Source organism: Oncorhynchus mykiss, chromosome 11 (genome assembly GCF_057628025.1).
Source record: "Oncorhynchus mykiss isolate SJ-2025 chromosome 11, ASM5762802v1, whole genome shotgun sequence".
NCBI classification, from domain to species: Eukaryota; Metazoa; Chordata; class Actinopteri; order Salmoniformes; family Salmonidae; genus Oncorhynchus; species Oncorhynchus mykiss.
The window spans coordinates 78,427,501-78,455,137 of NC_143032.1; the positions used below are offsets into that span (position 1 = coordinate 78,427,501).

The window sequence follows — 27,637 nt, forward strand, 5'->3', positions numbered from 1 at the left end:
CAGTCACATCAGTACCATCTCTCTCTGTGACGTTGGTATGAAGAGATTCGGTAGACAGATGCAGGAATGTGTAATCGTTTTTTAAAAACTGTACCTCAATTACGGCGTGCCGTGTAAAGGCACGGGGACTAAGACCAAACAAACACGTAACAAAACACAGGGTAGTAACCCTAACAAACACGTAACAAAACACAGGGTAGTAACCCCTAACAAACACGTAACAAAACACAGGGTAGTAACCCCTAACAAACACACAACAAAACACAGGGTAGTAACCCTAACAAACACATAACAAAACACAGGGTAGTAACCCTAACAAACACACAACAAAACACAGGGTAGTAACCCTAACAAACACGTAACAAACACAGGGTAGTAACCCTAACAAACACATAACAAAACACAGGGTAGAAACCCTAACAAACACATAACAAAACACAGGGTAGTAACCCTAACAAACACGTAACAAAACACAGGGTAGTAACCCTAACAAACACGTAACAAAACAAGGGTAGTAACCCTAACAAACACGTAACAAAACACAGGGTAGTAACCCTAACAAACACGTAACAAAACACAGGGTAGTAACCCTAACAAACACGTAACAAAACAAGGGTAGTAACCCTAACAAACACGTAACAAAACACAGGGTAGTAACCCTAACAAACACGTAACAAAACACAGGGTAGTAACCCTAACAAACACGTAACAAAACACAGGGTAGTAACCCTAACAAACACGTAACAAAACACAGGGTAGTAACCCTAACAAACACGTAACAAAACAAGGGTAGTAACCCTAACAAACACGTAACAAAACACAGGGTAGTAACCCTAACAAACACGTAACAAAACACAGGGTAGTAACCCTAACAAACACGTAACAAAACACAGGGTAGTAACCCTAACAAACCCGTAACAACACAGGGTAGTAACCCTAACAAACACATAACAAAACACAGGGTAGTAACCCTAACAAACACGTAACAACACACAGGGTAGTAACCCTAACAAACACGTAACAAAACACAGGGTAGTAACCCTAACAAACACGTAACAAAACACAGGGTAGTAACCCTAACAAACACGTAACAAAACACAGGGTAGTAACCCTAACAAACACGTAACAAAACACAGGGTAGTAACCCTAACAAACACGTAACAAAACAAGGGTAGTAACCCTAACAAACACGTAACAAACACAGGGTAGTAACCCTAACAAACACGTAACAAAACACAGGGTAGTAACCCTAACAAACACGTAACAAAACACAGGGTAGTAACCCTAACAAACACGTAACAAACACAGGGTAGTAACCCTAACAAACACATAACAAAACACAGGGTAGTAACCCTAACAAACACGTAACAAAACACAGGGTAGTAACCCTAACAAACCCGTAATCATCTGCACAATCCACAAGGGCACGAATTCCCAAAACACACAGCACAGGTCCTCACAGTACCAACGGACCTTGTAACAATAATCAACAGCACCGTGGTGAACAGAAGGGCACAGATATACACATACAATCAGTGGGAATAGGGGACTGGTGTCTGTGATGACAGTTCCAGAGGGCTCCGTGACACTCTTCTCTCTGTCTTACAGACTCCTCGATCACACACTGTCTCTCAACTTTGATCCCTACACACACACACACACACACACACACACTACACACACACACACACACACACACACACACACACACACACACACACACACACACACACACACACACACTACACACACACACACACTACACACACACACACTACACATACACACACACACACACACACACACACACACACACACACTACACACACACACACTACACACACACACACACACACACACACACACACACACACACACACACACACTACACACACACACACACTACACACACACACACTACACATACACACACACACACTACACACACACACACACAAACTGAAACATCTATTTGTATTGTAAACACACCTGTCTTGGTTCATCTGTCTTCATCTCCCACACCAACTTACTCTCTTATAACTCTAGCATACTGCCCTCTCCCTCTCATCATCCTGTCTCCTCATCCCCCTCTTCCCTCCTTCTCTCCCTCACCATTCTGTCTCCTCATTCCGTCATTCTCTCCCTCTCACCATCCTGCCTCCTCATCCCCTCCTTCCCTCCTTCTCTCCCTCTCACCATCCTGTCTCCTCATCCCCCCTCTTCCCTTCTTCTCTCCCTCTCACCATCCTGTCTCCTCATCCCCTTCTTCCCGCCTTCTCTCCTTCTCTCCCTCTCACCATCCTGCCTCCTCATCCCCTCCTTCTCTCCCTCTCATCCTGTCTTCTCACCCCCTCTTCCCTCCTTCTCTCCCTCTCATCATCCTGCCTCCTCATCCCCTCCTTCTCTCCCTCTCATCATCCTGTCTCCTCATCCCCCTCTTCCCTCCTTCTCTCCCTCTCACCATCCTGTCTCCTCATCCCCTCCTTCTCTCCCTCTCACCATCCTGTCTCCTCATCCCCTCCTTCTCTCCCTCTCACCATCCTGTCTCCTCATCCCCTCCTTCTCTCCCTCTCACCATCCTGTCTCCTCATCCCCTCCTTCTCTCCCTCATCATCCTGTCTCCTCATCCCCTCCCTCTCTCCCTCTCACCATCCTGTCTCCTCACCCCCTCTTCCCTCTTTCTCTCCCTCTCATCATCCTGTCTCCTCATCCCCTTCTTCCCTCCTCCTCTCCCTCTCATCATCCTGTCTCCTCATTCCCCTCTTCCCTCCTTCTCATCATCCCCCTCTTCCCTCCTTCTCTCCCTCTCATCATCCTGTCTCCTCATCCCCTTCTTCCCTCCTCCTCTCCCTCTCATCATCCTGTCTCCTCATCCCCCTCTTCCCTCCTTCTCATCATCCCCCTCTTCCCTCCTTCTCCCCCTCTCATCATCCTGTCTCCTCATCCCCTCCTTCTCTCCCTCTCACCATCATGTCTCCTCATCCCCTTCTTCTATCCTCTCCCTCTCACCATCATGTCTCCTCATCCCCTTCTTCTATCCTCCCCCTCTCACCATCCTGTCTCCTCATCCCCTTCGTCTCTCCTCCCCCTCTCACCATCCTGTCTCCTCATTCCGTCATTCTCTCCCTCTCACCATCCTGCCTCCTCATCCCTCCTCATCTCCTCATCTCCCTCCTCATCTTCCCTCACAATTTCTTTCTCTTGACCACTCCTCATCTCTCATCACTTTCTGTTCTGTTCTGCCCCGTCTCACCAAGTGTCTCAAACTCTCCCTGTGTCTTTCATGCCCTCTCTCTCTCAGTTCAATTCAAGGGGCTTTATTGGTATGGGAAACAGCTGTTTACGTTGCCAAAGCAAGTAAAATGGATAATAAACAAAAGTGAAATAAACAATCAAAATAATAAAGACATTTCAAATGTCATAATGTCTATATACAGTGTTGTAATGATGTGCAAATGGTTCAAGTACAAAAGGGAAAATAAATAAACATAAATATGGTGTTTGTTCTTCACTGGTTGCCCTTTTCTTGAGGCAACAGGTCACACATCTTGCTGCTGTGATGGCACACTGTGGAATTTCACCCAGTAGATAGTAGATAGTAGGGAGTTTAACAAAATTGGATATCTTATCTATCAGTTCTTTGTGGATCTGTGTAATCTGAGGGAAATATGTGTCTCTAATATGGTCATACTCTCTCTTTGTCTGTCGGTCTCTCTCTCTTTCCCCCTCCCTCTCCCTCCCTCCCAGGGCTGACCAGATGGCGAGCGTCCAGAACTCCCATAAGGCCGCTGGGACGGACCGGGCTGACTTCTGGCGTCTGAGGGGTCAAAGGGCAGCCAAGAGAAAGGAGCTGAGGAAGAGCAGAGAGGACGTCAGCGCTACGCCCGTCGCCACACGCTTCCCCGCTTACGAGAGAGTCGTGCTCCGAGAGGGTGGGTCTGACATTCTAGGGAAACGACACAAGAAATAAGAGTTGAGAGGGGAGAGGAGAGAGGGAGAGAAGAGAGGGGAGAGGGGAGGGGAGAATAGAGGGGGAGGTGGGAGAGAGGAGAAGGGAAAGGAGAGGGAGAAGGGAGGGAGAAGACACAGGGAGGAGAGAAGTGAGGGAGAAGAGAGGGAAAAGAGGGGGAGAAGAGCGAGAGAGGTGTAGGGAAAGTTGAGGGTAAGTATATCATTGAAGAGAGGAGAGGGGGAAGTTGAGGAGAAGTATACCTTTGAGGAGAGGACAGGGGGAAGTTGAGGAGAAGTATATCAGTGAGGTGAGGAGAGGGGGAAGTTGAGGAGAAGTATATCATTGAGGAGAGGAGAGGGGGAAGTTGAGGAGAAGTATATCATTGAGGAGAAGTATATCATTGAGGAGAGGAGAGGGGGAAGTTGAGGAGAAGTATATCATTAAGGTGAGGAGAGGGGGAAGTTGAGGAGAAGTATATCATTGAGGGGGAAGTTGAGGAGAAGTATATCATTGAGGGGGAAGTTGAGGAGAAGTATATCATTGAGGGGAAGTTGAGGAGAAGTATATCATTGAGGAGAAGTATATCATTGAGGGGAAGTTGAGGAGAAGTATATCATTGAGGGGAAGTTGAGGAGAAGTATATCATTGAGGAGAAGTATGTCATTGAGGGGAAGTTGAGGGGAAGTATATCATTGAGGAGAGGAGAGGGGGAAGTTGAGGAGAAGTATATCATTGAGGAGAAGTATATCATTGAGGAGAGGAGAGGGGGAAGTTGAGGAGAAGTATATCATTGAGGGGGAAGTTGAGGAGAAGTATATCATTGAGGGGGAAGTTGAGGAGAAGTATATCATTGAGGAGAAGTATATCATTGAGGAGAGGAGAGGGGGAAGTTGAGGAGAAGTATATCATTGAGGTGAGGAGAGGGGGAAGTTGAGGAGGATTATATAATTGAGGGGGAAGTTGAGGAGAAGTATATCATTGAGGGGGAAGTTGAGGAGAAGTATATCATTGAGGGGGAAGTTGAGGAGAATTATATAATTGAGGGGAAGTTGAGGAGAAGTATATCATTGAGGGGAAGTTGAGGAGAAGTATATAATTGAGGGGAAGTTGAGGAGAAGTATATCATTGAGGAGAGGAGAGGGGGAAGTTGAGGAGAAGTATATCATTGAGGGGGAAGTTGAGGAGAAGTATATCATTGAGGGGGAAGTTGAGGAGAAGTATATCATTGAGGGGGAAGTTGAGGAGAAGTATATCATTGAGGGGGAAGTTGAGGAGAAGTATATAATTGAGGGGAAGTTGAGGAGAAGTATATCATTAAGGAGAGGAGAGGGGGAAGTTGAGGAGAAGTATATCATTGAGGGGGAAGTTGAGGAGAAGTATATCATTGAGGGGGAAGTTGAGGAGAAGTATATCATTGAGGGGGAAGTTGAGGAGAATTATATCATTGAGGGGGAAGTTGAGGAGAAGTATACCATTGAGGAGAGGACAGGGGGAAGTTGAGGAGAAGTATATCATTGAGGGGGAAGTTGAGGAGAAGTATATCATTGAGGAGAGGAGAGGGGGAAGTTGAGGAGAAGTATATCATTGAGGGGGAAGTTGAGGAGAAGTATATCATTGAGGGGGAAGTTGAGGAGAAGTATATCATTGAGGGGGAAGTTGAGGAGAAGTATATCATTGAGGGGGAAGTTGAGGAGAAGTATATCATTAAGGAGAGGAGAGGGGGAAGTTGAGGAGAAGTATATCATTAAGGAGAGGAGAGGGGGAAGTTGAGGAGAAGTATATCATTAAGGAGAGGAGAGGGGGAAGTTGAAAGGCAGGCCTGCATTGGGAAACAGACAGGAAACAACACACACACAGGAAGGGGGGGGGGACAGTGAGAGAAAGATGGTTGTCACGCTAAACACAGGAAATACACACCACAGGGGAGAACGAGTAGGTTGGAGGGTGAGGGGGGTGGGGGAGGGGGGAGGAGGAGGGGAGAATTGGGGGAGGTGAGGTGAGAGGAGAATGGTCCTCAGAGAGGGCATGTCAATGGGTCAGACAGGAGCTACGCCGTTCTGGAGAGGATACAGGAAGGGGGAAAAGGAAGATGGAGAGAGAAAGTTGACAGGAGGAGATGGAAGGGAACGCCAAAGAGGAGAAAGACAAGGTTACAGGAGAATGGAAAGTGACATTAGAAGGAGATAACTGGACAGAAGGGTAGAACAGGAGGAAGAGGAGGAGGAGTGTATCTATGAAACGAAGGCCAGGGATGTATTAAAGCAGTTGCTCTTTCTCTGCTGTTGTTTCAGTCAAGCGGACAAAACAGAAACAATGGTGTTCTATGGCTGACAGGACTGAGACAGGACTGAGACAGGACTGAGACAGGACTGAGACAGGACTGAGACAGGACTGAGACAGGACTGAGACAGGACTGAGACTGGACTGAGACTGGACTGAGACTGGACTGAGACTGGACTGAGACAGGACTGAGACATAGCTTTAATGGGCCTGGTCTATTGTTTCACCTATCAGACACTGTTGGCCCCTCTAGCCACACACTTGTATACCCCTAACGTTGTGCATGATAGACCCACTAATAGTCATGTTGTTTTGAGGTTGTACAGTGGTTGCTCCAATAAAAGCTTGTGATTATGCTGTGGGACTTAGAGGTAATTTGTGGTTTAGTACGGTACCCTGCGTCACCACTTCATTGCTCCAGACCACCACAAGGGGGAGGTAGAGCACTGTTTATGCTTTTGGGTCCTACTGTGTCTCTAACTGACAATGAATGGGCCACATAAACCTCAATAGAAACTGATAATTGTGCACGACTTCAGTATTACTTACTAAAACTGTTGTTACACTAAGGTTTTTATCATTTTATTTTGTTAGGATTATTTTGGTCTTACTGTAGGTCACTCCTGACCCGTCACGTTGTACAGCGCCTGAGTGGCGCAACGGTCTAAGACACTTCATAGCAGTGCATGCTGTGTTTCTACAGATGCTGGTTCAATACCTGTGCTGGCCTCGACTGGGAGACCCATGAGATGACTGTAGATCTTTGGTTTCTCTCCCTATAAAAACAGAAATAAATAATTATAAATAACAAACTGGCTTTATTTACAAATTAGTAACAATGTCTCGCCCCATGTTCAAGAATGGTATTTTTCTCTCTCATTATATATTATTTAAAAACAAAATAATCTCCAAAATATTGTTATTTTTTAACAAAGCGATTATTATTATTATTAATTTAGAATTATATAAAAGCCTGTTGGATATTCTCACAGATCTATTATTAACCCTGTCATTAGCAGGACAATATATATTGGTCATATTGGTCATGGCTCCTGAGTGGGGCACAATGGGATTTCCTTGTAGTTCTCTAGCTGTATCCACTGAAAGCGTGCGAGGTTCAAGGCATGAGGGCAGGGGGTACGGGATGTGCCGCAAAGAAAACAGAGTTAGCCCATGGGGAAGGTAGGAGGAGGAAGGGGAGGGGGTGGACCACCCCGCCACACTGGGTAGTACAGAGCAACACTTTAAGGGGCATTGCACTAATAATGGCGCTGACTAGGGAAACATTCCTGCTGTTGTTAGTGCCAGTCTGCACGTTCAGACTAAAATAATGTATCTAATAATGGCATCTTTATGCTTTCGTTAATAAAATAATTATAAAAATACTCTTTCAAATTACTTTGGGAATAAATATCACTGAATTACAGATATGTTGGAACAAAGTTGTCTAATGAAGGGAAACAAATTGTTGCTTACTGAAAAATGCTCTTTCAAACACACACAGTCACGTTGTACAGCGCCATTATTGCTATTAGCAGGTAGCTGGACAATAGACTTGCCTAGAAGGAGCGTAGGGGGAGAATTATATCGTCAAATGTATCTCTTACTTAGGTTGGCTGTATCACAACCGGCAGTGATTGGTTTAAATTTCAGTTTTGGCCTTTATTCAGATTACAATCGCTCACTTTCGTTTTTTTGAAAAATAAATAACCTCCAAAATATCGTTATATATAATCAAGTTGATGGCACAGTCATATAGCCCCGGCACCTACATAAAGCTGAATGACTCACTCATTCATGGCTTTGGATCAAAATAAATAAGTACCTACATTCTTTCTGATAGTCTTTAATAAAGAAATGTTTTGGTTATCCTGACCTGAACACCATGTACAGTATTATAATAGCCCATTATGGGCTATTAGCAGGACAATATACCTTTACCAACACCTCTCTGTATTTTGATACTTTGTGGATGGGGCCTCCCCAGTGGCGCAGCTGTCTAAGTCATCGCATCGCAATGCAAAATGCGTTGCTACAGATAACCGTGCCGGCCGCCACGGGGAAACCTATGAGGCGGCTTTTGGTTTTATTTTAGAATCCTCCAATCCTCTATATTATAATTATTAGCTGAGAGTCACATCATATTTTCTGATATACTGTAGGTCTACTGTAGGCGACATGAGTCTCACTAGTGTTGAGTAATGTGCTGTTAAAAGTGGTGTAGGTCTTATTTATTTAAAGAGCATATTGAAGTTAGAAGCAATAGGATTGAAAGCAATAGCCTACAACAATTTTAGCACCGTTTCGCGCTGCTCTGAGACAAGCATGGGGACTGGTCTTGATAAATCAATGAGAATTTTATTTTGACTGAATCTCCGTCTGGGTATTGGTTAGACTACATGGTGTAGAAATGTTATGCTCTTAGTGTAACCTTTATTTAACTAGGCAAGTCAGTTAAAAAACTAATTCTTATTTACAAGGACAGCCTACTCCTTCTTCCCCGTCGGGGAATTGAACCCTGTTGTCCCACGTCCCCGCAACTGTACTGAAAAAAGTACTGTAGCATACTCCCGACCGTCACGTTGTACAGCGCCATATTTTCCCTTCCATCCTAACGGAAACCCTGAAGGTTTTTCTTGGAATAGAAATGCCATAATATTAATCTAATTAATTAAGCAACATTTCTTCAAATCAGTCTCATATACTATGTTCTTACAATTTTTTATTTTTTATTCTCTAGTACAGCTACTCCTTGTGTAATACAGTGGTTCGTCCTATTAAAGTTGCAGCGTACTGCAGCACAGATGCCCTCTAATGGTCAAACTAGCACTAATTAACATTAATGGTACCAGTGGTTGGCACCTAAATAACGTGCCATAGAATTCTACGGCACCATGCAAGCTGTGCTGCAGTACACTGCAACTTTAATAGGATGAACCACTGTACTACTACAAGGAGGGACTGTATAAAGCATCTCTCTCTCTCTCTCTCTCGCTCTCTCTTTCAATTCAAGAGGCTTTATTGGCATGGGAACATGTTTACATTGCCAAAGCAAGTGAAATGAATAAACAAAAGTGAAATAAACAATAAAAAGTTAACCTTAAATATTATACTCAGAAGTTTAAAATGTCATATTATGTCTATATACATTGTTGTAATGATGTGCAAATAGTTAAAGGGATAATAAATAAACATAATTATGGGTTGTATTTACAACGGGGTTTGTTCTTCACTGGTTGACCTTTTCTTGTGGGAACAGATCACAAATCTTGCTGCTGTGATGGCACACTGGTATTTCACCCAATAGAGTTTATCAAAATTGGGTTTGTTTTCTAATTCTTTGTGGGTCTGTGCAATCTGAGGGAAATATGTGTCTCTAATATGGTCATACATTTGGCAGGAAGTTAGGAAGTTAGGAAGTGCAGCTCAGTTTCCACCTCATTTTGTGGGCAGTGTGTACATAGCCTATCTTCTCTTGAAAGGCTATGCTCACTGAGTCTGTAAATAGTCAAAGCTTTCCCTAATTTTGGGTCAGTCACAGTGGTCAGGTATTCTGCCACTGTGTACTCTCTGTTTAGGGCCAAATAGCATTCTAGTTTGCTCTGTTTTTTTGTTAATTCTTTCCAATGTGTCAAGTAATTATCTTTTTGTTTTCTCATGATTTGGTTGGGTCTAATTGTGTTGCTGTCCTGGTGCTCTGTGGGGTGTGTTTGTGTTTGTGTTTGTGAACAGAGCCCCAGGACCAGCTTGCTTAGGGGACTCTTCTCCAGGTTCATCTCTCTGTAGGTGATGGCTTTGTTATGGAAGGTTTGGGAATTACTTCCTTTTAGGTGGTTGTAGAATTTAACCGCTCTTTAATGGATTTTGATAATTAGCGGGTATCGGCCTAATTCTGCTCTGCGTGCATTATTTGGTGTTCTACGTTGTACACTGAGGATATGTTTGCAGAATTCTGCATGCAGAGTCTCAATTTGGTGTTTGTCCCATTTTGTGAATTCTTGGTTGGTGAGCGGATCCCAGACCTCACAACCATAAAGGGCAATGGGTTCTATAACTGATTCAAGTATTTTTTGCCAGATCCTAATTGGTATGTTGCATTTTATGTTCCTTTTGATGGCATAGAATGCCCTTCTTGCCTTGTCTCTCAGATCGTTCACAGCTTTGTGGAAGTTACCTGTGGCGCTGATGTTTAGGCCGAGATACAGTATATATCGTTTTTTGTGTGCTCTAGGGCAACAGCGTCTAGATGGAATTTGTGGTCCTGGCAACTGGACCTTTTTTGGAACATCATTATTATTGTCTTACTGAGATTTACTGTCAGGGCCCAGGTCTGACAGAATCTGTGCAGAATATCTAGGTGCTGCTGTAGGCCCTCCTTGGTTGGTGACAGAAGCACCGGATCATCAGCAAACAGTAGACATTTGACTTCAGGTTCTAGTAGGGTGAGGCCGGGTGCTGCAGACTGTTCTAGTGCCCTCATCAATTTGTTGATATATATGTTGAAGAGGGTGGGGCTTAAGCTGCATCCTTGTCTCACCCCACGGCCCTGTGGGAAGAAATATATATGTTGAAGAGGGTGGGGCTTAAGCTGCATCCTTGTCTCACCCCACGACCCTGTGGGAAGAAATATATATGTTGAAGAGGGTGGGGCTTAAGCTGCATCCTTGTCTCACCCCACGACCCTGTGGGAAGAAATATATATGTTGAAGAGGGTGGGGCTTAAGCTGCATTCCTGTCTCACCCCACGACCCTGTGGGAAGAAATATATATGTTGAAGAGGGTGGGGCTTAAGCTGCATCCTTGTCTCACCCCACGACCCTGTGGGAAGAAATATATATGTTGAAGAGGGTGGGGCTTAAGCTGCATCCTTGTCTCACCCCACGACCCTGTGGGAAGAAATATATATGTTGAAGAGGGTGGGGCTTAAGCTGCATCCTTGTCTCACCCCACGACCCTGTGGGAAGAAATATATATGTTGAAGAGGGTGGGGCTTAAGCTGCATCCTTGTCTCACCCCACGACCCTGTGGGAAGAAATATATATGTTGAAGAGGGTGGGGCTTAAGCTGCATCCTTGTCTCACCCCACGACCCTGTGGGAAGAAATATATATGTTGAAGAGGGTGGGGCTTAAGCTGCATCCTTGTCTCACCCCACGACCCTGTGGGAAGAAATATATATGTTGAAGAGGGTGGGGCTTAAGCTGCATCCTTGTCTCACCCCACGACCCTGTGGGAAGAAATATATATGTTGAAGAGGGTGGGGCTTAAGCTGCATCCTTGTCTCACCCCACGACCCTGTGGGAAGAAATATATATGTTGAAGAGGGTGGGGCTTAAGCTGCATCCTTGTCTCACCCCACGACCCTGTGGGAAGAAATATATATGTTGAAGAGGGTGGGGCTTAAGCTGCATCCTTGTCTCACCCCACGACCCTGTGGGAAGAAATATATATGTTGAAGAGGGTGGGGCTTAAGCTGCATCCTTGTCTCACCCCACGACCCTGTGGGAAGAAATGTGTTTTTTGTTTGTTCTGTACATGGGTTTTATATTGTTTTATATTTCCATCAATTTGTACAGCAGTCAAAAGCTTTTTTGAAGTCAACAAAGCATGAGAAGACTTTGCCTTTGTTTTGGTTTGTTTGTCAATTAGGGTGTGCAGGGTGAATATGTGGTCTGTCATACGGTAATTTGGTAAAAAGCCAATTTGACATTTGCTCAGTACATTGTTTTCACTGAGGAAATGTTAAAGTCTGCTGTTAATGACAATTAATGATATTGCAGAGGATTTTCCCAATGTTGCTGTTGACACATATCCCACGGTAGTTATTCGATTCAAATCTGTCGCCACTTTTGTGGATTGGGGTTACCTGTCCTTGGTTCCAAATATTGGGGTAGATGACAGAGCTAAGGATGATGTTAAAGAGTTTAAGTACAGCCAATTAGAATATGTGGTCTGTATATTTTATAATTTCATGTAGGATACCATCAACACCACAGGCCTTTTTGGGTTGGAGGGTTTGTATTTTTTCCTGTAGTTCATTCAGTGTAATTGGAGAATCCAGTGTGTCCAAATAGTTGATTACAAGATTTGTAATTTATATATTTTTGCTGTTTGTTCTTTGTTATAGGGCCAAAAAGATTGGAGAAGTGATTTATCCACACATCTCCGTTTTGGATAGATAACTCTTTGTGTTGTTCTTTGTTTTCTCTCTCTCTCTCTCTCTCTCTCTCTCTCTCTCTCTCTCTCTCTCTCTCTCTCTCTCTCTCTCTCTCTCTCTCTCTCTCTATCTCTCTCTCTCTCTCTCTAATATACTATACTGTAGCTGGTTTCAGACGTCCTGTGGTTCTGTTTGGACCTATAGCTGATGCAGCCAACGACAAGCTTGCTAACGAGCTGCCTGACCTGTTCATCATTGCCAGTAAGGACCTCACACAGTGTGTGTGTGTGTGTGTGGGGTGGGGGGGGGGGGCGGGTTCAGAAGGATAGTAAAAACAAGTACAATTCAGACAAGCGGGGACACTTATTTTAGGCTTAGGGGTTATGGTTAGAATTAGGGTTAGGGGTTAGGTTTAGGGTTAGGAGTTTGGGCTCATACACACCAATAGCATTTGCTGGCCGAAACTACTTAGCACCTCTGAACATCATTTTCAAAACCGAGTGCGCACCACATTTACATTTAGAATCGCATGAAAAATGCTGGCAGTCAGACGGCTACAGCAGGTGGTCCCTAAAACACTTTGCGATGAACGATCGGCAGACAAACGCCAGATCCATTTTCGGTGCGATGTCTGCGAGCCTTTAGGGATTCCGGAGTTCAAGTTAGTTTTTGGTCCCCACGACAATGGTAAAACAAAACGTGTGTGTGGATGCGTGCGTTTGTGTCTGTCTGTGTGTGTGTCAGTTTGTCTGTCTGATTTTGAGTCACACTAGTACTCATTGAATGAGTAACACTGTGTCTGTCTCTCTGTGTCCGTCTCTCTCTTCGTCTCTGTCCACCATCAGAAACGGAGCCTAAAGATGCCGGTTCAGAGAAATCCTCAGGAGTAGTGAGACTCAACACCATCCGCCAGATCATCGAGCAGGTTTGAGTTCTCTCTCTCTCCATTTCTCTCTCTCTCTCTCTCTCTCTCTCTCTCTCTCTCTCTCTCTCCATATCTCTCTCTCTGTCTCTCTCTCTCCATATCTTTCTATCTCTCCATATCTCTCTCTTTCTCTCTCTTTCTCCATATCTCTCACTCCATATCTCTCTCTCTCTCTCTCTCTCTCTCCATATCTCTCTCTCTCTCTCTCTCTCTCTGTCTGCGTGTCTTTCTCTGTCTCTCTCTCTCCCTCTCTCTGTGCCTCTCTATCTCTATCTCTCTCACTCGCACTGTCTCTCTGTCTGTCTCGCACTCTGTCTCTCTCTGTCACTCTCTCAATCTCTCTCTGTGTCTTTCTCTATCTCTTTCTCTCCATTTCTGTCACTCATTGTCCTCCACCACGTCCCCTGTAGGACAAGCATGCCCTGCTGGATGTGACTCCCAAGGCAGTGGACACACTGAACTACAGCCAGTGGTACCCCATCGTCATCTTCTTCAACCCAGACAGTAAACCAGGAGTTAAGGCCATGAGGCAGAGGGTGATACCTGGATCCAACCGCTCGGCACGCAAACTATACGAACAAGCTGTCAAACTGAGGAAGACCTGTTCTCATCTCTTCTCTGGTTAGACACACACATGAATCGACTACACACACACAGATACACTCACAAACACAGATACACTCACACACACAGATACACTAGGTACAGATACAAACACACACACACACACACATACACTCACACACAGGTACACTCACACACAGATACAGATACACACACACACAAGATAAAAGTTATTTTCCTGCATTAGGAATAATATGTTGTACCGTGTATTTTTGTTGTTGTGCCGTTACACCTCCTCCTCTCCCCCTCTCCCTCTCTCCTTCTCCCTCTCTCCTTCTCCTCCTCTCCTCTCCCCCTCTCCCTCTCTCCTTCTCCCCCTCTCCCTCTCTCCTTCTCCTCCTCTCCCCTCTCTCCTTCTCCTCCTCTCCTCTCCCTCTCTCCTTCTCCCCCTCTCCTTCTCCTCCTCTCCTCTCCCTCTCTCCTTCTCCCCCTCTCCTTCTCCTCCTCTCCTTATCCCCCTCTCCTTCTCCTTCTCTCCTTATCCCCCTCTCCTTCTCCTTCTCTCCCTCTCTCCTCCTCCTCTCCCTCTCTCCTTCTCCTCCTCTCCTCCTCTCCCTCTCTCCTTCTCCCCCTCTCCCTCTCCCCCTCCCCCTCTCCTTCTCCTCCTCTTCCCCTCTCCTTCTCCTCCTCTCCCTCTCTCCTTCTCCCCCTCTCTTTCTCCTCCTCTCCCCCTCTCCCCTCAACCTCTCCATGTTCTCTTCTCATCCATCCTGCTATTATCTCTCTTTCTCCCTCTATCCTCTCTCTCCCCCCTCCCTTTCTCGCCCCCACTCTCTTTATATCTCTCTCCTCTTCCTCTATCTCCCTGGTTTCTATTGCTCAATCTGTCTTCCCCCCTCTCTCCCTTCATCCCTCCTCCTCTTCTCCTCTCTCCTTCCCACCGCCTCTCCCCCTCTCTCCTTCCCACGCCCTCTCCTCTGACCCCCCCCCCCCCCCCCCCCTCCCTACAGCTACTATTGAGTTGAACTCGGTCAACGATGCGTGGTACGGCAGTGTCAAGGACTCTATCAGAGAGCAGCAGACTCAGGCTGTCTGGGTGTCTGAGGGGAAGGTAAACACACTCACCATGGACCCATAACTACATACTATACCAGGGGTGTGAAATTACAGTCCTCCAGGGCCTGATTGGTGTCACAGTGTTGCCCCAGCTAACACACCTGACTCCAATAATCATAATCATGATCTTCAGTTTAGAATCACATTTGATTAATCAGCTGTGTTTTCTAGGGATGGAGAAAAAGTGTGATGCCAATCAGGCCCCAGAGGACTGGAGTTTTCCACCCCTGTACTAGACTGTACTATACTATACTGAACTATGCTATACTGTACTATACTGAACTATACTGAACTACACTATACTGAACTATACTATACTGAACTATACTGAACTATACTATACTGAGCTATAATGTGCTATACTATACTGTAATATACTATGCTATGCTGTGCTATACTGAACTATACTGTACTATACTGAACTATGCTATACTGTACTATACTATATTGTACAATACTGAACTATACTGAACTATACTATACTGAACTACACTATACTGTGCTATACTATATTGTGCTATACTAAACTATACTGAACTATAATATACTGTACTATACTGACTATACTATACTGTACTACGCTGAACTATACTGTACTATACTGAACTATACTATACTGCACTAAACTGAACTATACTGTACTATACTGAACTATACTGTACTGTGCTATACCAAACTATACTATACTGAACTATACTGTACTATACTGAACTATACTGTACTGTACTATACTGAACTATACTATACTGAACTATACTGCACTAAACTGAACTATACTGCACTGAACTGAACTATACAGTGCTGTACTATACTGAACTATGCTGTACTATACTGAACTATACTGTACTGTACTATAGTGACCTATACTATACTGTACTGTACTATACTGAACTATACTATGTGGCACTATACTGAACTATACTGTACTATACTGAACTATACCATACTGCACTAAACCATACTGCAGTGGTTCCCAACCGGTGTGTCCTCTGGAATGGTCATGGTATTTTGACAGGGAGCACCTGTGGCAGTCAGATAACACATGGAATGTCACATGGTTCCATCTGTGTGGGATTTTTCAAGTCCAGTGTTCTCAGGCTGTTGTTACATAAGTATCATTTGAGGGGCGCACATCACGAGCACAGTGTCATTGTGGCATTTTACTTCGTCTGTGAAAAACATTAGCACAGGCAAGTCTGATTTAGGTTTAGCCAGAGTCATTGATTTCTTAATATATGACTCTGGGGATTAGCTATACCACAACCTCTGATACAGTATGACTGGGGATTAGCTATACCACAACCTCTGATACAGTATGACTCTGGGGATTAGCTATACCACAACCTCTGATACAGTATGACTCTGGGGATTAGCTATACCACAACCTCTGATACAGTTTACTATACTCTAAACACTATAGTCTACTATACTATACTAAACTATACACTATAGTCCACTATAAATGCTAAACTATACACTATACTATACTAAACTATACGCCATAGTTTACTATACTATACTAAACTATACACTGTATTCTACTATACTACTATAAACTATACACTATAGTCTACTATACTATACTAAACTATACACTATAGTCCACTATAAAATGCTAAACTATACACTATACTATACTAAACTATACACTATAGTCTACTATACTCTACTGAATTATACACTGTAGTCTACTATACTCTACTGAACTATACTCTGTAGTCTACTATACTCTACTGACCTATACTCTGTAGTATACTATACTCTACCGAACTATACTCTGTAGTCTACTATACTCTATTGAACTATACACTATAGTCTACTATAAATGCTAAACTATACTATACTAAACTATACGCCATAGTTTACTATACTAAACTATACACTGTAGTCTACTATTCTATACTATACACTCTAGTCTACTATACTATACTATACACTCTGGTCTACTATACTATATGATATACTATACTAAACCATTCACTATAGTTTACTATACTAAACTATACACTATATTCTACTATACTCTACTGAACTATACACTATAGTCTACTATACTATACTAAACTATACACTGTAGTCTACTATACTATACTATACACTCTAGTCTACTATACTATACACTCTGGTCTACTATACTATATGATATACTATACTAAACCATACACTATAGTTTACTATACTAAACTATACACTATATTCTACTATACTATGCTAAACTATACACTATAGTCTACTATACTATACTAAACTATACACTATAGTCCACTATAAAATGCTAAACTATACACTATACTATACTATACACTGTAGTCTACTACACTATACTATACACTCTGATCTACTATACTATATGATATACTATACTAAACTATACACTATAGTGTACTATACTCTACTGAATTATACACTGCGGTCTACTATACTCTACTGAACTATATGCTGTAGGCTACTATACTCTACTGAACTATACTGTGTAGTCTACTATACTCTACTGAACTATACTCTGTAGTCTACTATACTCTACTGAACTACACTCTGTAGTCTACTATACTCTACAGAACTATACTCTGTAGTCTACTATACTCTACTGAACTATACACTATAGTCTACTATACTATACTAAACTATACACTATATTCCACTATAAAATGCTAAACTATACACTATGCTATACTAAACTATACACTGTAGTCTACTATACTCTACTGAACTATACTCTGTAGTCTACTATACTCTACTGAACTATACGCTGTAGTCTACTATACTATACTAAACTATACACTATATTCCACTATAAAATGCTAAACTATACACTATGCTATACTAAACTATACACTGTAGTCTACTATACTATACTATACACTCTGATCTACTATACTATATGATATACTATACTAAACTATACACTATAGCCCACTATAAAATGCTAAACTATACACTATACTATACTAAACTATACACTGTATTCTACTATACTATACTATACACTCTGATCTACTATACTATATGATATACTATACTAAACTATACACTATAGTGTACTATACTCTACTGAATTATACACTGTGGTCTACTATACTCTACTGAACTATACTCTGTAGTCTACTATACTCTACCGAACTATACTCTGTAGTCTACTATACTCCACTGAACTATACTCTGTAGTCTACTATACTCGACTGAACTCTACTATGTAGTCTACTATACTCTACTGAACTATACTCTGTAGTCTACTATACTCTACTGAACTACACTCTGTAGTCTACTATACTCTACTGAATTATACACTACTGAACTATACACTATAGTCTACTATACTCTACTGAACTATACTCTGTAGTCTACTATACTCTACTGAACTATACACTGTAGTCTACTAGACTCTACTGAACTATACTCTGTAGTCTACTATACTCTACTGAACTATACTCTGTAGTCTACTATACTCTACCGAACTATACTCTGTAGTCTACTATACTCTACATAACTACACTCTGTGGTCTATTATACTCTACTGAATTATACACTACTGAACTATACACTATAGTCTACTATACTCTACTGAACTATACTCTGTAGTCTACTATACTCTACTGAACTATACTCTGTAGTCTACTATACTCTACTGAACTATACGCTGTAGTCTACTATACTCCACTGAACTATACTATGTAGTCTACTATACTCTACTGAACTATACACTGTAGTCTACTATACTCTACCGAACCATACTCTGTAGTCTGCTATACTCTACTGAACTATACTCTGTAGTCTACTATACTCTACTGAACTATACTCTGTAGTCTACTATACTCTACTGAACTATACTCTGTAGTCTACTATGCTCTACTGAACTATACGCTGTAGTCTACTATACTCTACTGAACTATACTCTGTAGTCTACTATACTCTACTGAACTATACGCTGTAGTCTACTATACTCTACTGAACTATACTCTGTAGTCTACTATACTCTACCGAACTATACTCTGTAGTCTGCTATACTCTACTGAACTATACTCTGTAGTCTACTATACTCTACCGAACTATACTCTGTAGTCTGCTATACTCTACTGAACTATACTCTGTAGTCTACTATACTCTAGCGAACTATACTCTGTAGTCTACTATACTCTACCGAACTATACTCTGTAGTCTGCTATACTGTACTGAACTATACTCTGTAGTCTACTATACTCTACCGAACTATACTCTGTAGTCTACTATGCTCTACCGAACTATACTCTGTAGTCTACTAGACTCTACCGAACTATACTCTGTAGTCTACTACACTCGACTGAACTATACTCTGTAGTCTACTATACTCTACTGAACTATACTCTGTAGTCTACTATACTCTACTGAACTATACTCGGTAGTCTACTAGACTCTACTGAACTATACTCTGTAGTCTACTATACTCTACTGAACTATACTCTGTAGTCTACTATACTCTACTGAACTACACTCGGTAGTCTACTAGACTCTACTGAACTATACTCTGTAGTCTACTATACTCTACTGAACTATACTCTGTAGTCTACTATACTCTACTGAACTATACTCGGTAGTCTACTATACTCTACTGAACTACACTCTGTAGTCTACTAGACTCTACTGAACTATACTCTGTAGTCTACTATACTCTACTCTACTCCTTTCCTCTTCTATACATCACGTGTACTATTTTGATCCTCTATTCTAATCCCCGTCATTCACATGATCAATCATGTTCAGTAGAATAGTCTTACTGTATACTTCAATGCTCTACGATTTCTGTGAACATGTGTGTACTTGTCCATCTTAACCCTTTCATTTGATACTACTACTATACCTCAGCCTTTTCTATCCCCTTTAAGATAGTGATAACTTCCTTTTCTTTCCCCTTTAAGATAGTGATAACTTCCTTGTATATCCCCTTTAAGATAGTGATAACTTCCTTTTCTATCCCCTTTAAAATAGTGATAACTTCCTTTTCTATCCCCTGTCAGATAAGTCATAAGTTGTTCCCTCTATATTTCCTGTGTTGTCCTGTGTTGTGAGCATACTCTCTGTGAATCCTTCTGGTGCTCTACAGCTCGCTTCTTCTTTCTTTCTTTGTGTTTTCTTTGTGTTTCTGCTTCCTGTCTGTACACCAAGATCCATCATGTGTCTCTTTTAGCTGGACGGCACGGGGACGGACCTTGATCTCCATGACGACCGCATGTCCTACCTGTCAGCCATGTCGGCCGACTACCTGAGCATGGACAGCCGACTGGCCAGTGACTACGATGACACGGCGGACGAGGGCGGGGCTTATACGGATAACGAGCTGGACAATGAACCGGCCGATCAACTGCCGGTGTCGGCTATCAGCCGCTCCTCTGAGCCCGTACTGGCAGAGGAGGTTAGAGACACACACACACACACACACACACACACACACACACACACACACACACACACACACACACACACACACACACACACACACTCAGATGCAAACCACTTCAGAGAAGACTGTGATGTCCTAACCTCACAGCCGCTAGTCTATTGAGAACTGTAAGAATCTCTCCTGCCCTCTACAGGTGAAACACGTCATTACACCTATGAAATCTGTCTCGGGTCCAGTCTATGCCTTCGTGACCAGAATCAATACCATCTGGTTAGCATTTATTTGGGTTGTTTCAGGAACTCAATGTGTCCAATTTAATTTAGAAAAACATTTGTGTATTAAATAGAGGCTAGTCAGCACTATGATAATAGTGGACCCAAAGGCCTGTGGCCAGTTTCTCTCTAGTACAGCACTTTAGTAGTTAGAAACAAACTGGAAACACTGGCAGAATTTACTTTAACATTTCACAAGGGTTATTAACGGTACGATTTTGTATGGCTGTGCAAGAATCTTCAATTATTTGTGTGTGTGTGTGTGTGTGTGTGTGTGTGTGTGTGTGTGTGTGTGTGTGTGTGTGTGTGTGTGTGTGTGTGTGTGTGTGTGTGTGTGTGTGTGTGTGTGTGTGTGTGTGTGGTCAGATACTGCGCAGGTGCAGTCCAGATATCCGTGGTGGCATCAGGAGGGTGGGCAGCAGGGAGGTGCTCAGCAGCGCCAGCCCAACGCACGTGTTTGTACCTGACCCCCCCAAGGTGAGACACACGCACACACACAGTAGACACACACACACACAGTACACACACACACATGCTTGACTCTGTGCTGAACCCTGGCATAAATTATTTGTGGAACATATCATTACATATTTCATGCCTCTCTCCACTCATGTTCCATGTCATTGGTCAGTCAGGCTAGTTTAGCCCCAGTGCTCTTAGATTCTACTTGTTCCATTTTTGGCAATTTACTGACACCCCACTTAGCTCTTGAACTCAACGAGAAGGAGCAGACTCCCCTTCCCTCTGAAGAATGATCTGATCTGGAGAAATCACGCCCGCGTGGCTCAGATTCCTCCAACGGTAGCATCAACGCTGGTACCTAATTTAGCACGAAGTGACTCCCAGAACTCCCTGTGGTGATAGAACTATGACCTCAGAGGCTGAAACATCACAGTCCATTGAGCAGATCTTATAGATTACTCTACCTGTGTTCTGAACTCTAGAGCATGTAGTAGAGAAATAGAATGTCCGTGGTTTAGTCGGTGTCCTCTTTGTCAAAATGTGGTATTCACCATTGCTCGGAGACTAGACAATGAGGCTTTTTTTCCTGTTTTAAATGAACAGTGACGTAGTGAGGGTGGAACACTAAAGGAGGGAACATTTAAATGTTTCTAGTCAGAAATCTAGTATTCACCTACACAAAGGTTTGAGTTGTGCGTATGTGACTAACCCTGTCTGGTCCCCATAGAAATAGAATGATTTAATTGAATCAAATCAAAATGATTTGATTCATTCTAATTCTATGCTGGTCCCCCTCCCCTCTCTCCACCTCTCCCTTCCTTTCCCCTCAAGGTGAAGCTGTTGTTCAGGGATGAGGTAGTCCCTCCCAGGGGGGTAGTAGGGGCGTACGACCCCCCCCCCAGCCGCGGCTACGACTCCCACTCCTCCAGCCCTGCCAGCAACGACCCCCCTCCTCTCCCTCGCTCCCTCAACTCCTTCGGCAAGGCCAAGCCCCTGGCACTGCAGCCCCCCGTCACCGTCAAACCCTCCTATAATATCCAGGACACCACCAGCAGCACAGCCCCAGTCACAGTGGCCCCTATGAGCCCGGAGGAATCAGAGGAGAACCCTGAGGACCCCAGCCTCAGGTCGTTCCTGGGGAAGGTCAAGGCCTTCGAGAAGATGGACCACTTTGCACGCGCTCAGAGGATGCTGGAGCTGCAGGAGGCACAGAACGCCAGGGTGAGGGAGAGGGGACGGGGTGAGGGGGTTGGTGGGTGGGTGTGTCTGCTAGTCTATGTGTTGCCATCACAGCATCATATTTCATATCGCTCTGTCTCCTCCCACCAGTTGGAGATAGCTCAGAAGCACCCAGATATCTATGCTGTCCCCCTGAAGACCCAGAAACTGGACCACAGCCGGCCTCAGCCTATAGGGTAGGAGCACAACATGGGAGTGTTTTTAGCCTGTGAGTGTTGTGATGGGCTACTGCTGTCTACCTGCCGGTGTTACTCTATATTCATCTACATGTGTGGCTTTTTACTGAATTCTATTGTGAGTGTGTTTGGAAGTATATACACCCTCAGCTGTATATTAACCTGTCGTCTGTCTGTCTGTCTGTCTGTCTGTCTGTCTGTCTGTCTGTCTGTCTGTCTGTCTGTCTGTCTGTCTGTCTGTCTGTTCAGTTCCAGCTCGCATCCTGAGCCCCAGACCCCTCCCTCCAAGCTACCGTACTCTGAAAGTCGTGGGTTCTACCTCAGCGATGAGGATGAAGAGTACCGACGCCAACTGGCTGAACACACCAAGAGAGGCTACTACCAGGTCAACAACCAGAAATACCAGGACACTGAACTGTAGACTACAACCAGAAATACCAGGACACTGAACTGTAGACTACACCCCTACAACCAGAAATACCAGGACACTGAACTGTAGACTACACCCCTACAACCAGAAATACCAGGACACTGAACTGTAGACTACACCCCTACAACCAGAAATACCAGGACACTGAACTGTAGACTACACCCCTACAACCAGAAATACCAGGACACTGAACTGTAGACTACACCCCTACAGCCAGAAATACCAGGACACTGAACTGTAGACTACAACCCTACAACCAGAAATACCAGGACACTGAACTGTAGACTACATCCCTACAACCAGAAATACCAGGACACTGAACTGTAGACTACACCCCTACAACCAGAAATACCAGGACACTGAACTGTAGACTACACCCCTACAACCAGAAATACCAGGACACTGAACGGTAGACTACACCACCAACCAGAATTATCAGGACACTGAACTGTAGACTACACCATCAACCAGAAATACCAGGACACTGAACTGTAGACTACAACCAGAAATACCAGGACACTGTACTGGAGACTACATCATCAACCAGAAATACCAGGACACTGAACTCTGGACTAAACCACCTACCAGAAATACCAGGACACTGAACTGTAGACTACACCATCAACCAGAAATACCAGGACACTGAACTGTAGACTACAACCAGAAATACCAGGACACTGAACTGGAGACTACATCATCAACCAGAAATACCAGGACACTGAACTCTAGACTAAACCACCTACCAGAAATACCAGGACACTGAACTGTAGACTACACCATCAACCAGAAATACCAGGACACTGAACTGTAGACTACACCATCAACCAGAAATACCAGGACACTGAACTGTAGACTACAACCAGAAATACCAGGACACTGAACTGGAGACTACATCATCAACCAGAAATACCAGGACACTGAACTCTAGACTAAACCACCTACCAGAAATACCAGGACACTGAACTGTAGACTACACCATCAACCAGAAATACCAGGACACTGAACTGTAGACTACACCATCAACCAGAAATACCAGGACACTGAACTGTAGACTACACCATCAACCAGAAATACCAGGACACTGAACTGGAGACTACATCATCAACCAGAAATACCAGGACACTGAACTCTAGACTAAACCACCTACCAGAAATACCAGGACACTGAACTGTAGACTACACCATCAACCAGAAATACCAGGACACTGAATTGTAGACTACACCATCAACCAGAAATACCAGGACACTGAACTGTAGACTACACCCCTACAACCAGAAATACCAGGACACTGAACTGTAGACTACACCCCTACAACCAGAAATACCAGGACACTGAACTGTAGACTACACCCCTACAACCAGAAATACCAGGACACTGAACTGTAGAATACACCCCTACAACCAGAAATACCAGGACACTGAACTTAGACTACACCACCAACCAGAAATACCAGGACACTGAACTGTAGACTACACCACCAACCAGAAATATTTTACCCCCTTTTTCTCCCCAATTTTGGTCTTGTGTCATCACTGCAACTACCCAACGGGCTCGGGAGGCGAAGGTCGAGTCATCCGTCCTCTGAAACATGACCAGCCAAACCGCACTTCTTAACACCTTCTTGCTTAACCCGGAAGCCAGCCGCACCAATGTGTGGAAACACAGTTCACCTGACGACCGAGGTCAGCCTGCAGGCCCACCGGCCCGCCACAAGGAGTCGCTAGAGCCGCCACGACCAAACTCTCCCCTAACCCGGACGACGCTGGGCCAATTGTGCGCCGCCCTATGGGACTCCTGATCACGGCCAGTTGTGATACAGCCCGGGATCGAACCCAGGGCTGTAGTTACGCCTCTAGCACTGCGATGCAGTGCCTTAGACCACTACGCCTCTCGGGAGTCCAAAGTGTAGCACTATTATGCATCCTACCACCCTACCACACTTCCCTATACAAATCCTAGTACACTAAACTGTAGTGCCCCTCCTTTCCTGGACCCCCAACCACCTCTTACCACCCTATAGTTCTAACACACCGGGCTGGTTGACAGAGACAGACACACACACACACTGCTGAGCCCTGCTCTGATCGATCTAGCTCAGCTCAGCGTGCACACACAAACACACTTACCATTCCACTGGGGCTCCGCCCCTCTGACCCTGCACCAATCCGCTGCTGACTTGGAAGCCGTCCCGCTTTTAAGTTTTTCTTAAAAACGCTTTTTTGCTTCAACTTAGTAAATGGATCTGTCCTCACAGTTTTTATTATTATTATTATTATTATTATTATTATTATTATTATTATTATTCCTATTTCTTTCTATTTGCTTGTTTGATTGAGTTGTTTTCAGACTGTTATTTTGTTACACTGTTCTGTACTGTTATTAGGGTTGTGACATGTTTAATCAGGAGCCATGTTATTTCTTGCCTATGCAACTCCTTCAGTTTGTACCGCAGAGACGAACTCCAACCTCTTGCCACGAGTACCTCTCCTCACTCTGCCAGAACCTTAAACCTTAACAAGTGTTCCAAGCTGTGGCTTTTTCTCCTCCTCACTGTTTTCTCTTTGTACTATTATCCAATATAACCAGCTGCCTCTAAACTATTTTAAAAGGTCACCTACTGTATATTGTTATGTCTAGTGTTTATACTCCTGTCTTGGCATTCCTTCCTATATCATCATGCGTCTGTGTATACATACAGTATATATTATTTCTCTCTCTCGTTCTATATATATATATATATATATATATATATATATATATATATATATATATATATATATATATATATGTATGTGTATGTGTATGTGTGTATATATATATATATATATATGTGTGTGTGTGTATATATATATATATATATATATATATATATATATATATATATATATATATATATATATATATATATATATATATATATATATTTAGAGAGAGAGAGCGCAATCGTAAGATATATATATATATTTAGAGAGAGCGATATAACATATAATACACTGGAATTTGTTTTACGATTTTTTGAAGTGCCTTTTACTTTCTGATTAACATGAGGTTTGGGGACGTCGGTGTGCCCCAGTCCCAGCCCATGTCCCTGTCCTTGTCCCCTGAACCCCACTACTCAGCTGCTCTCAAGCTTTTATGGAAAACAGGGCACAAGAGACACCAAAACCTTAATTCTGTCCCTAATGTACTGGCTGTACCTCCGTCCCTCTGTCCCTTCCTCCACAACGACACCCTCTGTGACCAGTCCTGCCCTGTATGTCTCCCAGAGATATGGCCATGATGTGGTCGACATTCAATCAAAACCGCTTTCCGGGTTTCCTGGTTAAGATGACGATAACATTCCTCAAGCATGTTTGGACATTGACATAATGTCCACTGTGTCTTTCACAAGAGTAAGGTGCTATTTGTCTTACCCGAAAGAACATGAAGCACGGTTTTGATTGAATAGCACCCCAGATCAGGGTGGTTCAGGGAGGAGGAGTGTGATTGGTTGATATGTGTCAGTCATTTCTGTGTTGGAGTCTGTTCTGTCCTTTATGGTCTCAGCTCCACTGTCCAGAGGTTTCTACTTGTTATTACATGCTTGATTGTATCTCAGTTCACACTATACATCCACCAATGGAGAGAGAGAGAGAAAGAGAGAGAGAGAAAGAGAGAGAGAGAGCGAGAAAGAGAGTCTGTCGTGGCGTTTCACCTTACAACACAAAATAAAATTAACAGTCTTTCACTGACAAAGTGGAGAATGTCTGTCTTATTTTTTTTAAACTAAACATTTGAAGGCTCTATTGATTGAAGGGCTTTTAAAGCGTGGAATCAAAAGTTTTCTCATCCACTTCACCATTCATCATCCTATCAAATACAAGAATAAACCAGTTTGAATACCTTTCAAGGTTCATTTTAATTCCAATGTTTTTGTTCCAGCTGATGTCTGATGAATGTTTTTAGAATGTAGCTGCCATCACATCAAAGTCTGAGACAAAATGAATATTTGACTTTTTAAAACACTGTGACAGGTCGTGCCGACCTGAAAACGTCCTATACTAACTCTGACATTTTCCTTTTCAACACAGCTCTACTCGGCTGGCTCAGACATGTTATAAGGGTATCTGTGTGTAATACTGTAGCTTCCCAGACAATCACTTTGCATTTGACTGGTTGTGAGGTTGGTGATTATTTTGTTGTACACTTAGTTACTCATTGTGCCCTGTGACCTGTGCCCTGTGACCTGTGCCATGGCTAGCTGCAAACTCCTGCTAACAGAACCTACTTTATGGGAAACAGGCCTATTGTAGAAACACTGACCACCAGAGTATACTAAGTACTGACCTATGATCAGTTTTGCCTTTAAATTAATAATGAATAAGATTACATGGGCCTGTATTCACAAAACATCTCAGAATAAGAGTACTGATCCAGGATCAGTTTAGCCTGTTAGCTCATAATGAAACATATATTATATGGACAGAACCTAGATGGTAGCCTAGTAGTTAGTGTTGGGCCAGTATCCGATTCAGAGGGGTTCAGTGAAATGCGGAAGACACATTTCAGTTGAAGGCATTCAGTTGTACAACTAACTAGGTATCCACCTTTCTGTTGTACAACTGACTAGGTATCCCCCTTTCCCTTTCTGTTGTATAACTGACTAGGTATCCCCCTTTCTGTTGTATAACTGACTAGGTATCCCCCTTTCC

General features: G+C 43.3%; 1 protein-coding gene across 4 annotated transcripts in view; it reads left to right on the forward strand.

The window, feature by feature from the left end:
- The window catches only part of LOC110536406 (tight junction protein 2), a 194,578-nt gene extending 167,897 nt beyond the window's left edge, over positions 1-26,681 (forward strand). For 3 of the 4 annotated variants that reach the window (XM_036936386.2, XM_036936388.2, XM_036936387.2), the window contains exons 14-23: positions 3,748-3,932; positions 12,554-12,649; positions 13,234-13,313; positions 13,724-13,934; positions 14,888-14,988; positions 20,155-20,379; positions 21,006-21,116; positions 21,933-22,322; positions 22,431-22,516; positions 22,766-26,681. In XM_036936386.2, coding sequence (XP_036792281.2) covers positions 3,748-3,932; positions 12,554-12,649; positions 13,234-13,313; positions 13,724-13,934; positions 14,888-14,988; positions 20,155-20,379; positions 21,006-21,116; positions 21,933-22,322; positions 22,431-22,516; positions 22,766-22,937 — 1,657 coding nt within the window. In that variant the 3' untranslated portion in view covers positions 22,938-26,681. Of the gene's footprint in view, positions 1-3,747; positions 3,933-12,553; positions 12,650-13,233; positions 13,314-13,723; positions 13,935-14,887; positions 14,989-20,154; positions 20,380-21,005; positions 21,117-21,932; positions 22,323-22,430; positions 22,549-22,765 lie in introns of all 4 variants that reach the window. The other variant, XM_090191180.1, reaches the window with a different exon arrangement.
- Positions 26,682-27,637: the final 956 nt, after the last annotated feature.